This window comes from Aspergillus clavatus, genomic scaffold (assembly GCF_000002715.2).
Source record: "Aspergillus clavatus NRRL 1 1099423829796 genomic scaffold, whole genome shotgun sequence".
Classification (NCBI taxonomy): Eukaryota; Fungi; Ascomycota; class Eurotiomycetes; order Eurotiales; family Aspergillaceae; genus Aspergillus; species Aspergillus clavatus.
This window is the reverse complement of record NW_001517103.1, coordinates 187,903-203,127: the sequence shown is the minus strand read 5'-3', so window position 1 is coordinate 203,127 and position 15,225 is coordinate 187,903. Positions and strand designations below refer to the sequence as shown.

The following is a 15,225-nucleotide window of genomic DNA, read 5'->3' as shown; positions in this document are numbered from 1 at the left end:
AATCCTTCCACCGATTCGACCGGCACTGCTTAATAACCCTAATACGCCTGATCCTGCGTAGATAGGGGGCTCAGATATGCTTATCTGTGCATGCTGATGGTATCTGATAGTCGATAGTTGTCTGATATGCGGTGATGTTCTTATCGGGGGGCGGGGTAGCCCTAAGTCGGACTTAAAGGCTGACACTGGCCAACATGAGAGTCGACGCTATTACGCCTGTCCATACCTAGGTAGTATCTATCTTTCTATTTATCTATATAATACACACTCTCTACTACAATGGCAGAGATCCCGCACGTACCAAACTGGGTCAACGGAGCCCCAACCCCTCCCACCCCCAACCGGATCACCGTCCTCAACCCCGCAACGGAAGCCCCCATCGCGACCATCGACGCAACACCCCCAGAGACCCTCGAATCCATCCTCACAGACTCATGGCAAACCTTCCACACCGGGCCCTGGTCCCGCGCCGACGCATCCGAGCGCTTCGCCGTGCTCTCCAAAGCCGCCACGCTCCTGCGCGCGCGCATCCCCGAGTTCGTCGAGCTCGAGACCCGCCAGACCGGCCGGCCCATCCGCGAGATGCGCGCCCAGCTGGCCCGCGTCCCGGAATGGCTCGAGTACTTTGCCTCGCTGGCGCGCGTCCACGAGGGCCGCGTCACCCCCTTCAAGGGTCCCGTGGTGAATACGCTGACCCGGCTGCCGCTGGGCGTGGTCGCGCAGATCACGCCGTACAATCATCCGCTGCTGATCGCGACGAAGAAGATTGCCGCCGCGCTGGCGGGCGGGAACGTGGTGATTGTCAAGGCGTCGGAGCTGGCGCCGTTGTCGGTGCTGCGGCTCGGCGCGCTGTTCCAGGAGGCTGGCTTGCCGGACGGAGTGCTGCAGATTGTGAGTGGGTTTGGCTACGAGACCGGCAAGGCTCTGTGTGAGAGTCCGAGGCTCTCGCAGATTGATCTGACGGGCGGGCTGGCGACCTACAAGGCCATCGCGCCCGTCGCCGCGGCCAATATGATCCCCATCATTGCCGAACTGGGGGGCAAAGCGCCCGTCTGCTTCTTCCCGAGTCTGGATGTGCACATGGCGGTCAAGGCTGCGCTGTTTGCCAGTTTTATTGCCAGCGGCCAGACCTGCGTGACGGGGAGTCGGCTGCTCGTGCATGCGGACCTGTACGAGTCGTTCAAGGAGCGGTTACAGAAACGGGTCCAAGCTCTGCGCGTCGGCGATCCCACCGACGAGCGAACGCAGATCGGATCCGTCATCTCTCGCGTCGCTGTGGAAAGATGCGCCGGCTTTGTCGCACGGGCCGTGCAGGAGGGAGGCAAAGTGCTCTGCGGCGGCAAGCCGACCGCCAATGCCGCCGGAAAGGGCTTCTTCTTTGAACCGACCATCATCGAAACCCGCGCCGACTCGGACCTGGCCTGCAATGAGGTGTTCGGGCCGGTCATTGCTCTGATCAAGTGTGAGTCGGAAGAGGAGATCATCCGCGTTGCGAATGGCACGTCCTTTGCGCTGGGGGCGTCGGTCTGGACCAACGACTTCAACCAGGCTCATCGGGTGACGGCGAAGATCGAGGCGGGCATTGTCTGGGTCAATGGACATCATTTGAACGACCCGTCCTCCCCCTGGGGTGGTTTCAAGGAGAGCGGGATGGGCAAGGAGAATGGTATGGAGGCGTACGAGAGCTACACCAAGGTCAAGAGCACAGTGATCAACTACGGGGTGCAACCGGTGTGGTTTGACGATGAGATTGAGAATGCACGATACGGCTAGTTTGTTCGATCTACATGGATTATGTGAATGAAATCTTCTCTTCTCTTCTCTTCTCTTCTCTTCGAGAATGGACTTGGTCTTATTCCATATCAAACGAGTGCCCAGCGTGAAGAGCACCATCCCTTAGACTTTGATGCATTACCGCGAATAGGCTAATGTTCGTGTCCGCCAAGGACTTCCCATGGGTCCATCTCTTCCGGTAAGATCGCAATCATACTCCGTTCGGAATCGTTCTAGGAGGCGTACTAGCACTACAGGAACACCGCCTGAGTCCCAAGTGATCTACATAAGACAGCGAGAGTACAGCGCAGCTCTCAGTCCTCCTAGCCCCTTTCTGCTACGGCCCCCAAATCTGCGCAATCAATCCGTGGTGGCGAGCTGTGCGTTCAACTTCCCCTTTCAGTCAAGCAGCAATATCTTACTGGAACCACCGCTGGCAAATCCTACAGTCTACTAATTCGGCCGGGAAGGATTGTCCAGCATCCTGCCTGGTCATTGGCCTCTTCGTCTGAGTCTTGAAACTCTTTTGTTTTTTTTTATATCGAGAGAATCAAGATTGCTTGTCGGACCAGGAGACAGCCCCGATGTTGCATGTCGGGTAATACTGTCTGTCTTGCCCCCACTGCAAAGACCAGGCCAAATGATGAAGAAAAGACATCTTATCGCCATCAGATTCGGTTAGACCATTCTTCTGCCTTCTGGGACGCTGCAGCTAGGGGTTAGTTATTCTGATCTACCAGTACCCTGGCGGTCATCAAATCGCGTGGCGATGGGATCGGCGCAGGCATCAGACATGCTGCTGGGGGGACTATGCAGGGTCGAGACTCGAAACTGACTCCATCCGAGACCGGATGAGGAAAGTACCAGAGACCGTGATGGTCTTTTAGTATAGAAACCGCTGGTCTAGCGAGGCATACCTCCAGGGACCATGTCACCATACTCCGTAGATGGTATAGATAGACCATCGACTATAGCCTATAGTGACCATAGCGGCACTGATAGAGACCGTCGACCGCTTATTCAGCAACAAGCGAATTGCACTCCCCTCATTAAGGTTCGGCTAGAATTTTGGATTAGTGAACAGTCTACTAGTACTTTCGTGCTGCCGATTCAGAATTAGTGATTAGTGAACAAGTTCCACGCAGTCCCAGACCACGAGGATCCCCGGCTGAAGAAAGAAAGAGTGGTGATGCCGTGATGCCCCCCCCCGGAGAGTATCGGCTTCTGCTGTCAGCCTGTCACAACCCAAGCGAGAGACATTAAACCAATCTTATTTTTTGCCTCGGGGATTCTTAAGATAGCGACCGACCTCGTCAGCTCGTCTAACTCTTCTGATTATTCAGGATTTCAGACACCGACAGACCGGATGGAACCACCATTCATTCCTTCGGCCTGGATCCGTGGGATCGAGCCTCTGCTTAGGGCTTAGTCTTGCCAGTACCAATGCTAACTAACTACCGAATGAGTTTAATGAAGGCTCCTGATTCTTCCATTCATTAACAATAATGAGACGATCCAGCGGCAACAAAATCCCAGTGGGCCTGGGTCTGTCTGTCTGACTGACCGGCTTGTCCCCTATCTTAGCGCGATCGAATAAGAACCGCCCATGATCCCAGCTTGGTTTAACTGTCGATTCCCCGCAACAAAGCTGTCTATCTTCTTCCTTCCCCTCCCCTTAAGTGACTGAGAATGGCTGAGCAGTCTGGCTGGTATATGTCGGGACTAGAGCTCTTAGGGATACCACACCACACCGCGACTGGCAAAGATCTCTACGATCAGGGCTCTTCCTCTAACTTCTCAAGTCCAAGTCCCAGTTGCACGACACCGATCATCTTATCCGCTTCCTCCTATCCTACCTTCGGCGCCATGGTCGACGGCCAGCAACCAGACAAATCGGGTCGCCCTCGGAGGAAGAATGTTAGTACCCGCGCGAAGAAGACGAGCGATGGACTTCCTAAGAAAAGAGGCCGTCCTCAAAAAGATACGAATGTTGCGACCCCTACCGAGGTGAGTGACTCATGATAAAAAGAAAAGAAAAGAAAAACAATCGCATCTGGATGTCCTTGCTCAACAAGGAATCAGAAACGTCGAACGCAGATCCGTCTGGCGCAGCGCGCATATCGCTCCCGCCAAGAAGCAACCATGTCCCAGATGAAGAACCGGATCCAGGAATTGGAATCGGTGATCGAGACCATGACGGAAACTTTCATCGCGTTCAGCGACACGCTGATGCAGTCGAGCATGCTGGCTTCATCTCCGGGCATCGCGCAGTCCCTGCAAGAGGCGACGGCGAAATATGTCGAGCTTTCGAATCGGGTGAACCCAGTCGGGGAGGAGGATGATAATAGTGATGCTGCGGCTGCTGCTGCTGCGACTGCTGCTGCTACCCGCTTGTATGAGAGGCCGTCGCCGCCAGCAACGGCCTCGATGATGGCTTCCCCCGAGTCATCAACAGCGCGGTCGAATGACCCGTCCGAACCCAGCCCCCTGGCCAACGCCGACACAGGCACCTCCCCGCCTCGCAACGACGCATTGCAGATCTTCGATGGCTCCCCTCCCCACATCACCTTCCCCTCCGTCTACCAGAACAACCTCGGCCCGCTCATGTCGCATCTGTACGGGCCCCAGAGCCCATTCTTCGCAGAGCGACTGCACTGGGCCTGCTCCGAGCGCGCATACCAGTACCTCATCAATCCCAATATTGCCGACGCCCGCCTGACCCGCGCGTTCGGATACTTGTTCAGCCGCATGAGCCGCGCCCAGGTCGTCTCGTTCTTCGGCACCGTCCTGAGCTCGTTCGGCGCCCCCGAGGCGTTCGACCAGTTCCACATCCCCATGCTGAATCTGGGCGGCGCGGGCCTGCATTACCCGCGGAAACTGCCTCTCGCCGCGACGCCGCATCTCCTCAGTCCGCTGCCCGCCGGGGAGCAGATCGAGGCGCTCTACGAGAACGCGTTCACCGCGAGGGATTTCGAAGAAGTCTGGTTCGACTCGGAGGATTTGGAAGGCTTCCTCGAAGAACATGGCGTGATTCTGGGGAGCCGCGATACGGTGCCGGAAGTCATTCCCGGGGGCCCGTTGGAGGTAATGAAAGCGACGCGGTTGAGTATCGTCAGCTCGGTGTTGGAGTCCACGAGCCGTCCCAACGCCCAGCGATTCCTCTCGCAAAGTCCTATCTTGGCTGTCGATGAAAGCCAGTTGATTGACTGTAAGCTAGATCCATTTGATCCCCCACAGCATACAGAAAAACACTCACGCTGACTTTGTCGCAATCTATAGGGCTGTCCGTGCGCGGGATTTGCCTCGGCCGAGCAGCCGGGTTCCGCAAACGGGACGTGGAAAGCTTTCTGTTACAGCATGCGTGGCCGGTTGTCACTCCGCAGTTTCCATTGTAGATTTTATCATTTATCATCATGACTCATGGCTATTGGTTATGTTTTCTTAAGCTTTACTCAAATGTTGGCCTTGCGCAGTCCCACCTGCTGCTCCACCACATCCTTGACCATCTGGTCCAGCGACCTCCACTTCATCCCGAGCACCTTCTCCGCCTCGCTGGTGTCCAAGGCATACGACGCGCCGGGGATGCCCTCCGCAATCTTCGCCCCGAGGCTGGGGTAGTCTCTCTTCACGATCCGCGCCACATCGCTCCACGAGGCCTTGGGCCCCGCCAGCAGGAACCGCGAGCCGTCCGGGACCGCGTCGTTCAGCGCCTTGATCTGGGCCTCGGCCACGTCCTGGACGTGGACCGCCGTGATGTTGCCGCTCGGCGTGCCGGTCATGATCGTGCCGAAGAGCATGCCGTTTGTGCCGCCGATATCCTCCGCCCTCGTCTGGGTGTGGTTGTGTCCGTATACGAAGGCCGGGTGCAGCGTCACGAGCGAGAAGTGTGGGTTTTCGGTCTTCTTGAAGTCCCAGCTGGCGTTGTTGGCGAGCAGCTTGGACGCGTGGTAGAGTTTGAACGCGGTGGCGGCGGGGCTGGGCCCGGTGAAATCGGCGCTGGCGTCGACGCTGAGGTCCCAGCCATTGTTCTCTATGCATGGTCAGCCTCCTTCCGTCTTCCCTCAAAAGCTGGGGAGGAAACAGGTGGAGGGAAGATCTACCTCGAATGACGCCGCCGTCTGGAGCCCCCGTGATCGGAATCAGCGCCGCAATCGACGAAGTGATCACGACTCTCTTGATGCTCTTGACCTTGGCCGCTTCCTTCAGGACCGCCGTGGTTCCATCCACCGCTGGTCCGAAGTAGGTCTCCTTGTCGACCCCGTGGGGAAGAGGCGAGGCCAGGTGGAGGACATAGTCGACGCCGTCCAACTTGCCTGCGAACGACGACTCCTGCGTGATCTCGGGGACGACGACGAATTCGATCTTATCTTCGTACTGTGCAAAAAGCTTCTTGAGTTGGGGGACCTGGGACTCCTTGCGCACACTGATCCGCAGCCGGTATCCTGCCTTGAGGGCTTCGAGGGCGACGGCACTACCGATGAAGCCGGTAGCGCCGGTAATGAAGATGAGGCCGGAAGACATTTTGTATAGTAGAGACTCGAGGTTAATTGGATCGCTATATAAACTTCTAGAATGGGAGCATCTCCACGGAGGGACGTGGTCTCTTTAAATAGTGGTTCTGGTGGCCGCCGAGGAGAGAGGGTGGTGTCATCCGGGGGAACCTATTTATTGTTTACTGATCATGCTGGGCAGGCGTTTATCTAGAATCTAGATTGATCCGCGTTGAGCCTCTTTAATTTCATGATTAGTGATATAGTCACTGGTCTAAATTATGCATAAATGATTAGTATTCCGTCCGATTGGGCTGTCAGCGTTCACATGAAGAACTGAACAGCACCATCACCATCAGCACGGTCATGATCGGGGCATCTCCATCCCGATCGAACAGTATAAAAGAAGCTTAATCTTTCGTGTAATCTGATAGACTATAGTCCTACCCCATCATCATCATCATCATCATCATCATCATCATCATCATCATCATCATCATCACTCCATCAAGATCCACTCAGACAAATCACACAATATCCACCAAGATGCCCCGCTGGCTCATCCAACACAGCCCCAACACCCTCACTCCAGAGGAGAAAGCCACCCTCGCCTCCGAAATCACCAAGATCTATACCCGCGTTGGTCTACCCGCGTTCTACGTGCAGGTCCATTATGTGGAGATGCCTCCTTCAACCGCCTTCATCGGTGGCGAGCCCCACCCCAACTTCGTCGCCCTGACCATCTTTCACCTCGCGCGGACCATGACCTCCGAGGAACAGGTGCAGAGATTCCTGAGCCGCGTCGACGCGGTGCTGACGCCCGCTTTCGAGCCCAAGGGCATCGACTGGGAGTACTTCATCACGGAAACGCCGCGGCATCTGTGGAAGATCAATGGGTTGGTGCCGCCGCCAGCGGGTTCGGAGGAGGAGAAGGTGTGGGCGGAGGAGAATAGAGCCGTCAAGCTCTGATCAAGCCTGGTACCATTTGTATTGGATAGATGATAGGAGGGTAGTTGGAATATAGGATTATTCTTCGTGCGCGCTTTTCTTTCCTTTCTTCGGTGTCTGTGCTTCATGGGTCCTCGTCAGACTCCTTTCCAGGCCCCGTCGTCCTGGATCCCGGCGTTCACGTCGATATAGTCCTCAAAGCCCAGGATTGCCGAGTCTAGACTATTGTACATGTTCCATGCGTTGGTGAATGCAATGCGAGCCATGCGATACGGCATATCTGGCTTCTCATTGTCTTCCGTTTCCTCATCGTCCTCTTCGTCGTCTTCATCTTCATCTTCATCTTCATCCTCTCTGTAGGGAAAACACCCCTTGCATACAAGACATGTATCGTTCTCATATCCCCTGTTGTCAATGATCATCCATTGCCCAGTCCTCAAGCCCAGGCCCCGCAAGGTGCGTTCATTCTTAGTATGAAAATCGTAGATCTCATCCGGCGAGCAGCCGCTAAAGCTGTCATTTGCCGCTGAGAGAGTCTCTCCATCCCCGTCGAGAGAACCAGTCGACGGCGGCTGCCCCTTGATATTCTGTTCTGGTAGAATCTGCCTCTGAAGTAAGAGCCATGATTCGTCTCCATAGTCGTTGTCTTCGAGTGCACGGAATGCATCTTTCGCTTGCTTGGCACTGTTAGTCTGTTTTGCATGCTAGACTGGATGGGGGGGGCTACTTTGGAAGTGGCAGTGACATAAACTGGCCACGACATTTTTCTGGTCGTTCGTATTATACGATGTTGGCGTGGAAGGAAAGGGGCTTTATATCCGTTGCTCAAGCGGGGCTCTCTCGTCTAGGCAGCCTTGTCAATCATTACTTGCTATATAGTCTAGTCTGGCTTCCTATACTGCATTCTTGTACATATATGAATCCTGATGATTGCTGATTTCCTTCCTATTACATTATCCACTATTCAACGACCAGTCCTTCAGGAGCCGGAGGAAGAACGGTCAAGACTGAGGGAGGCGAAGATAAAGAACCAAGTGATCAAGAAATGGCTGGACGTCCGAGACAGTCTGACAGTCGCTACTCTGGACTCTATAGTCCGTCCAGACCTATACAGGAAGGGGAAAGAGAGGGGAACGGAGGGCCACTCTGTGGCTGAAAGGATATTGCAAATTCCAGTCAGGCGCTTGATACACCCGTAAGTTTTGCCGCTTTCAAATATGAGGATAAATTTGTCGCAGTACTAGCTATACACTCTTATTGCTTTGTATAACTTCTCATAAAGACTCGGTGTATGTGCTCAGCATTACATCAGTACCGCCGCTTTCACCCATGTCTTTGTGACTGTTGGTGCCTGGCCTAGCACACAGCCTCTGTTTCAAATACCATATCTAACTCGAGTTTTATTATCAAGGATGGATTGGACAAAAGGCACCATAACAATTCACAGTCGAATCGACACCTTGAACCGTATTAAACCGTTATCTGACTCTTGACCTACCGCAGCTGTTGTGGTACTGCGGCAACAAAGGGCACCGCCAGGGTATCTCAAAGGCATTGCCCAATCTCTAGCAGTGTCTTATTCTCAGTTGTTCCTGGTATCCCGACGAGGCTGTCTTTGCATTGTGCCTTGTTCTTTGTTCTCTTGCTGCGAAGTTGAAGGTAGTCAGCGATGCATATAAAGCTGCTAGAATCTCTCCTCCTCCGACTGTTTTCTTCACCACCGATCTGACCGATCTCCCTCTACTCATCACACTAATACAAACTACCAAGTTTCTTGCTCCCAAACACTATACACACACACACACCATGTCTACCTTTCACCAAGTCCTTGAGTGGAAAGCAACCGGCGTCGAGGAAACCATCGGCTACAAGTTCGCTGACCGCGCCGTTCTCAAGGAGGCTCTGCTTGCCCCCGGCTCCGTGCCCCTGGCCATCACCACAGAGCGCACCGGCAACAAGGACCTCGCGCAGATCGGCGACGCAGTCCTTAGACTGATTCTCATCCTGGACGGCTATATCGCCAAAGCAGATAGAGGTAAGCTTTTTTTTTTCCACCTCATATCGTTGTCCTTTAGTTGAAAAGTGACTAAATCTCCAGTACAGCTAAGATCAACGACGTCGTCTCGCCCATGGTCAGCAACCCAAATCTGGCGGCAAAGGGCTTCAAAGTTGGACTCGAACAGCATATCCTCGCCAATCCTTCTCAGCAGGGTCTCGTCTCCCACGGAGTCATGGCGAACGCTGTCGAGGCGATCCTCGGTGCCGTCTACCTCGATAGTAATCTGAATACCCAGGCCGTTCGTTCGGCGATGGCTTGTCTGGGCTTGGCCTGGCCTGTTGGAAAAACTACTGACTGAGCAATGGTTGTAATATTCTCGCAGCTCTGGGTCGTGGTTGCTACCGTGGGACTGTCCGAGGGCTTCTTTTGCGGGGCCACTGACTCTCTCAGTCCATGGCTTGGGTATGTCTTAGTGCACGGCGCATATCCTTGGACATAGGACCTGCCGTTTGTTTGCGACGCCCCAAGCCTACTGACGTTGGGTCGTTGTCCTGTGCAAGAGGCGTCTCGAGATTCCCTGACAGTCCTGGAATGTCTGAGAGCTGGGAAAGGCAATATATGCTGTTTCAGGTAAGTACATTCTACGGAATGTTGTGTTGAATGTTCGATGTGCGATGTTGGGATTTTTCGAAATTTTGCTCCGACAAGCCTAAGAATAAGTATCAATCAATCTCATATAGATGGAATAAGGATACTCGGCTTGGAACACTGTCGTAGTACATCTGAGTCAGATTCCCTCGAGCTGATGAGAATCAATCCGTCAGTCGCCTGGCTAAGAATGCCTCCCTCTTCATCTAGCCCAGTAACGAGAAAGTCTGTATGGTCAACATAGCCTCATCTAACCGCCGTCGTGACGCAGCTGCTTCGACCAGGGGCAATCTTCACCAGTCATTTGCTGAGCCCCGTCAAAGATGATAAATTGAACCAGTATAGGGCATTTCAGCATTACGCCACTGATCTCCTGACAGGTCCCTGCCTATGCATTGTCCATGCCAGCATCTGTCCTGCTGCCTACGAGATGTTGCTGGATCACCAGCTGATCATGTGACTGTATCATGTGACTCTGTCGATGTTTTAGAAAGAAACTCGTTTCGCGTGCTTGCTTTGGGCTTAGTGCTGCCCACAGTATTTCTGACTGGTTTGGGATATCCACGGGTTGAACAATCCCCATGAAGATCTATATCCCTAACCAAAAGAAATAGACATGATAATATAAAAGAGGGAATCACCTCGTGGCCGATACCCGACAGTAGTGGGGCCTCGGAATCGACAGCCATAAATCCTCCCCTCCCTCCCCCAACAACAACGTGTAGATAGAGAATCAAATCCCTCCTTCTCACCCAGTGATGAACCCCTTCCGACCACCGTCTCAGGCAGGGGCAGCCTGGCACTTCGTCGGCCTCGCGTCCACATTCCCCGACATTGGCCAGGATAACGACGACTGCCGGATCTCCGCCCGCTGCAAAGCCTTCAAGATCCCCACCACCGCCCACGATCCCCCGGGCGCCGTCCAGGCAGACATCGATCTGCCGGGGGATCTGAAGGATCAAGTCCTCGTCTTCAGATACAAGGGGAAGGTGCATGCTGTGGATCATGTCAGTATTTTGTGTTTTTTTATCTTTCCCCCCCCCCCTGGTGAAAAGACGAGCGCGCGCGTGCGCTTGGACGCAGGCTGACCCCCGCCCAGCAATGCCCTCACTCATCGTTCCCGCTGTCGAAGGGGAGTCTCTTCGACATTGAAGACTTTGGCGTCGTTCTTAGTGCGGGTATCACGTGTTCCAAGCATGACTGGTCCTTTGATCTGTTTTCCGGCCAGGCGGACCGGGGCAGCTACAAGCTCAAGGTCTGGGAGGTGCAGCTGCGTGACCCTGCGACGACGACGACGACGACGACCGAGGAGGTTTCCGAGACTGTCGACAAGGAGGTCTGGGTGAGGCGGAAACAGCGGATTGGCTAGTGGTGACTACGGAGTACATAGGTAGTTGTGTTTTGATAGATCGAGTCTAAGATCGGCAACTATTGATTGGCTAGGCTGGGCTAAGGTATGGCGTTGTACATATTTACTCTCTGATTTGCAGGGCAGATCTCAGGAGCTATTGCTGATATACCTCTTGACAGTTGAGTTAAGGGTAAAGTGAAATGATTATGATATTTAAAGAACGGATCTAGTATACAACACCTCTTGTCTCTCGAAAAAAAAAGAAAAGAAAAACACAACGCTCAGTCAAATGATTGTATATACACACTACGAGTCCAACTCACAGATCATCTACTGGGTGTAGAGACATCCGTTGGGGTTGGAAGTCTCAACAACACGAGCAGCGATGCCAACGCAGTCGTGGTTACCACCGGGATTGGCAACACCGGCAGAGGCCCAGATACTCCAGGCGCCGTCGATGCTGTTGGGGCAGGCAATCAGGTCGTTACCACCGAACTGGAGGTGGCCGTCCTTAATAGCCCAGCCGGTGCGCTCGGCGTTGCGGGGAGCGGGCTGAGCACCGGTGGTGTAGCCGATCTTGCCCTGGCCTAGAGAAAATAAAATCGCCCGTTAGCTCTGTGATTAATACTCATGCTGCGGAGTCCGACTTACCCATGCCGGAACGGTCGACGTAGAGCTCCTGGGGAGTAGCCGAGGCGGCGTAGAGGTAGAGAGCGCCGTCCTTGATGTAGAAGGTGGCGGACTGCTCCTTGGGGCGGTCACAGCTGGCGTTCTGGGAAGGAAGGCCGGCGAAGATGCTGCTCAGGGCAGCGTTAAAGCCGGCATACTGCACGGCACTGCCGGAGTGGATGGCGACGAGGCCAAAGGTGTTGCTGTTGCTGTTGCTGTTGTTGTTGTTGTTGTTGTTGTTGTTGTTGTTGTTGTTGTTGTTGTTGTTGTTGTTGTTGTTGTTGCTGCACACGTCGGCGGGGAGGGCAGAGGCAGTGACTGCGGCAGAAGCGGCGAGGACGAGGTTCTTGAACTGCATTGTGAAGGATATGGGAAGATAGCGAATGTGAAGCTGTGGAATGTTATAGTGATAAGAGAATTCAAGAGTGAGTGTGGTTGTCGATGAGTAGAAACGGAAGATATGTTGCTGCCTTTTATACCTTCCGAAGCCCTCAATGTCTTCACATCCTCGGTTGACATTGACGAGTGTGGCTGCGCCAACTATGCCAAGCTCTTGTCTAAGACACTGATGATCAAATTCATAACGGGGGATGTTGTCATTCTGTCCAATCAAAGAGCAAATAGCTAAATATAGTACTGCAACGGCTAGGAGGGTAGACCCACTGGTTCGAAATATGGGGGTTCCGTCCAGGGATCTGATCATCTGAGGGACGAAGTAACTGTCCAGTCCAAATGACTGGATACTGGATACTACACCTACATCCTCAGATGAGGGAGAGTAGGGCCCGGTACTCATCTCTCGAGTGCATCAAGGGTGAAGCAATTCTGATCTGATCGATGCATTCATTGCATGGTGGCAACCGGCAAAGAAAGCATTAGCACACCCTCACTCCACATGCCTCCCCAATCTCTCCACCACACGAGAGTCAAATCCAATCAGAATCTCAAGATCATCCGGGTAAACAGCGAGCATGGTCTACAAGGTCCAAAGCGGAGTGCTCTCCGTTTCGACAACGGGGAATGCGTTGGCACCCAGATCGAAGACTGTATGCCAGATTGCCAGGACTAAGAATAGCTTCTAGTCGAAGAGCCTGGAAGTACTCCGTAGTCCTATTCACTTTTTGTTTCAGTCGCTTACTTCTTCGAAAATATCTACACTGGGTCACTTCTTGTGCGCCACTCCATGATGGATCAGGGGTTTCTCCAGAGTTACGCCGAGCACCCCTCATCCTTAGTCTGTGGCCAATATAGATAGTGGCTCTAGTCTCTACACACCATGTGCTGATCTGCGGCCCTAAATTAGAACTGACCCTTCAACCTCATATTAACGTCAGTCGGGAAAACCGGAAAGAAGTATTGGAAGCTGAAGATACTCTTCGATCTGTTTGATGATGTACAGAATGGGGCATTTGTGAGACATTCAGCTCAATAGTCAGGAGGTGTCCGACCATCCAGTCTATCAACGTATGCCGAGATGGGCAAAAGGGTAGTTCTTCACCATTCGATACCCAATGATATACCCAAGGGTCAAGCCACAGTCTCATAACGATACACAGCAGGTGTGGTCTCGAGTCATAGGGTTCATCCAGACACTGAAATCTCACGTGCCTGTTGTCTTAGCCATCAACTTGAAACTGGGGGAGAATAATCAGACGTAGAATCGCAAGTTATAAACATTCTGCCTTCTCGATCAAATCTCTTCCGTCTTCCAGGTTTAGCAGTCCAGTCTGGGGGGGGCTTTCTAAATTCGCCAAATGACCATCGATATTAAAATTAGGTCTAGCGATATCAGTAAAAGCCCCCTCGTCAGCGATCTTTGGACGCCTTGTCCAGGTCATGGAATCCTCGCGATTCATTTTCTCGGCCAACGCGAGATCTTCCAATTCGCCCACCGATCTGAGTACTGATGAAATGCGTTGACCCTGGAAGCGGATTACACAACCCTGGATGGCCTCTTCTGGCACACTGGTCACCGCTCCATCCTTATTTTAGGATGCATAAATGCGCGCAAGATCAGACTAGGGTATCCTAGCCGGCTGTGCTTGAGTGGACATGTTTCAAAGCTGCTCCCAGCAAAGTCTTTGCCTTGACAAGGTCTCCTGTTCTCAACGCCACCCATGTCAGATTGTTCGGTGCCTCGATGGCTTTTCTCATGCTCAGACACGGTCATGCTGGCCGAGGAATATGGCCAATGTTTTCAACCCCTCTCCGACTAGGCCTCGCGAGTACGATATCGAGATCCACTAACTGTTTTCATCGAGCATCATCCTTCTCTCTATATAGGTGTCTACAGGTAGACATGTTTCGCAATGTCACTTGTCAGGGTGAGTGTTGAGATGAAGTGTTTGATTCGTTTCTCCTCGATACGCGTACTACTGCTCAAGGGGTTAGCAGCCTCGACACCTCACATTGTCACAATTCAGTTCTTATACTCTGTTAGACAAATCAATGATGTCGTGTGTTCCTTGTTCTATCATACGGTAAACGGGCAATGGAACATGCCCTTTCAGAATTGATGGGATATGTATGTTGCACCTGCCACTCTGTCAATAGTACTCCATTCGTGTAAAAATATATTCAGAACCTCCAAAGTAGACAACCCGGATTTTTGGTTCGATAGCAGCCCACAAACGTCTTTTTTTCCTTTTGCTTTAAAGGCATCAAGACCTATCCAACACCCAAAACGGTATCAAGCCTCGAGATTATCAAAAAGACCATTAAAAAGATGATATTGATCTTCGCCGTCATATTCCCAGGGTGATCAAGTAAAAAGTGCATTATATTTTATAATAGCAGCAAAGATTATAACAAGAAGGCCTGCTGGCCCAATGGTAAGGCGCTTGACTACGAATCAAGAGATTGCAGGTTCGAGCCCTGCGTAGGTCATTTCTTCTTTTTCTTTTTTTTACTTTGTCTTTTCCGCACCGACCCACTTTATGGTCAAGCAAGTGTCTAGTTTAGGCCCTTCACTGTCTAAGTTGTAGAGTACTTTGTCTCTTTTCAGCATGCATTGCACTCTCGACCTTGGTCTCCGAGTCATTCCCCAATTTTGATGTAGCCCTTAACCATTACCTGGGAACTCCCCTTGCCTTTCTTCAGTTGGTGCTCTTATTAAGCCATGGACAAGCTGTTTCCATGCCTGCTTCCACCTCCTGATGCTTTGTGAATTTGTGATAATGTGGGTGATATAGCTGATAATTACATAGCCATCATTCAGGACATAGTATTAGTGGTTCACATATTAAACTGGGCCCAGGCCTCATCAGAGCAAATAATCTCAGTGTCCCCCCCCTCAACTGCCGAATCTTCTGAGAACCTGCGACCGAATGCAGGATCCTTCAACGTCT

The 15,225-nt window shown here is 52.7% G+C and overlaps 8 protein-coding genes and 1 non-coding gene across 9 annotated transcripts, besides 9 other annotated features; 6 read left to right on the top strand and 3 right to left on the bottom strand.

Moving 5' to 3' along the window:
* Window positions 1-194: 194 nt before the first annotated feature.
* Window positions 195-1,773, top strand: ACLA_061130 (aldehyde dehydrogenase; the record flags this gene model as incomplete). Its single annotated transcript, XM_001273577.1, has 2 exons — window positions 195-218; window positions 289-1,773. 2 exons carry the CDS (start codon window positions 195-197, stop codon window positions 1,771-1,773), a joined length of 1,509 nt encoding a protein of 502 aa, XP_001273578.1.
* Window positions 1,774-1,806: 33 nt separating this feature from the next.
* Window positions 1,807-1,836: a microsatellite.
* Window positions 1,808-1,836: a microsatellite.
* A 1,626-nt stretch (window positions 1,837-3,462) lies between these two features.
* Window positions 3,463-5,168, top strand: ACLA_061120 (bZIP transcription factor; the record flags this gene model as incomplete). The annotated part of the gene is made up of 3 exons (XM_001273576.1): window positions 3,463-3,780; window positions 3,856-4,981; window positions 5,053-5,168. The coding sequence occupies 3 exons, from the start codon at window positions 3,463-3,465 to the stop codon at window positions 5,166-5,168; spliced, it is 1,560 nt and encodes a 519-aa protein (XP_001273577.1).
* Window positions 4,125-4,158: a microsatellite.
* Window positions 5,169-5,225: 57 nt separating the features above from the next.
* On the bottom strand, window positions 5,226-6,294 carry ACLA_061110 (putative 3-beta hydroxysteroid dehydrogenase/isomerase; the record flags this gene model as incomplete). Its single annotated transcript, XM_001273575.1, has 2 exons — window positions 5,226-5,803; window positions 5,874-6,294. 2 exons carry the CDS (start codon window positions 6,292-6,294, stop codon window positions 5,226-5,228), a joined length of 999 nt encoding a protein of 332 aa, XP_001273576.1.
* Window positions 6,295-6,712: 418 nt separating this feature from the next.
* Window positions 6,713-6,765: a microsatellite.
* Window positions 6,714-6,765: a microsatellite.
* A 44-nt stretch (window positions 6,766-6,809) lies between these two features.
* On the top strand, window positions 6,810-7,232 carry ACLA_061100 (tautomerase family protein; the record flags this gene model as incomplete). The annotated part of the gene is made up of 1 exon (XM_001273574.1): window positions 6,810-7,232. One exon carries the CDS (start codon window positions 6,810-6,812, stop codon window positions 7,230-7,232), a length of 423 nt encoding a protein of 140 aa, XP_001273575.1.
* Window positions 7,233-7,348: 116 nt separating this feature from the next.
* Window positions 7,349-7,974, bottom strand: ACLA_061090 (uncharacterized protein; the record flags this gene model as incomplete). Its single annotated transcript, XM_001273573.1, has 2 exons — window positions 7,349-7,888; window positions 7,939-7,974. 2 exons carry the CDS (start codon window positions 7,972-7,974, stop codon window positions 7,349-7,351), a joined length of 576 nt encoding a protein of 191 aa, XP_001273574.1.
* Window positions 7,537-7,561: a microsatellite.
* Window positions 7,975-9,017: 1,043 nt separating the features above from the next.
* ACLA_061080 (putative RNAse III) lies at window positions 9,018-9,568 on the top strand (the record flags this gene model as incomplete). The annotated part of the gene is made up of 2 exons (XM_001273572.1): window positions 9,018-9,246; window positions 9,315-9,568. The coding sequence occupies 2 exons, from the start codon at window positions 9,018-9,020 to the stop codon at window positions 9,566-9,568; spliced, it is 483 nt and encodes a 160-aa protein (XP_001273573.1).
* Window positions 9,569-10,616: 1,048 nt separating this feature from the next.
* On the top strand, window positions 10,617-11,227 carry ACLA_061070 (Rieske (2Fe-2S) protein; the record flags this gene model as incomplete). Its single annotated transcript, XM_001273571.1, has 2 exons — window positions 10,617-10,865; window positions 10,919-11,227. The coding sequence occupies 2 exons, from the start codon at window positions 10,617-10,619 to the stop codon at window positions 11,225-11,227; spliced, it is 558 nt and encodes a 185-aa protein (XP_001273572.1).
* Window positions 11,142-11,163: a microsatellite.
* Window positions 11,228-11,539: 312 nt separating the features above from the next.
* aspf34 (cell wall protein PhiA) lies at window positions 11,540-12,236 on the bottom strand (the record flags this gene model as incomplete). The annotated part of the gene is made up of 2 exons (XM_001273570.1): window positions 11,540-11,796; window positions 11,861-12,236. 2 exons carry the CDS (start codon window positions 12,234-12,236, stop codon window positions 11,540-11,542), a joined length of 633 nt encoding a protein of 210 aa, XP_001273571.1.
* Window positions 12,077-12,165: a microsatellite.
* Window positions 12,078-12,162: a microsatellite.
* Window positions 12,237-14,692: 2,456 nt separating the features above from the next.
* ACLA_061050 lies at window positions 14,693-14,764 on the top strand. The gene has a single exon. It is a non-coding gene; the product is annotated as a tRNA-Arg (tRNA).
* Window positions 14,765-15,225: the final 461 nt, after the last annotated feature.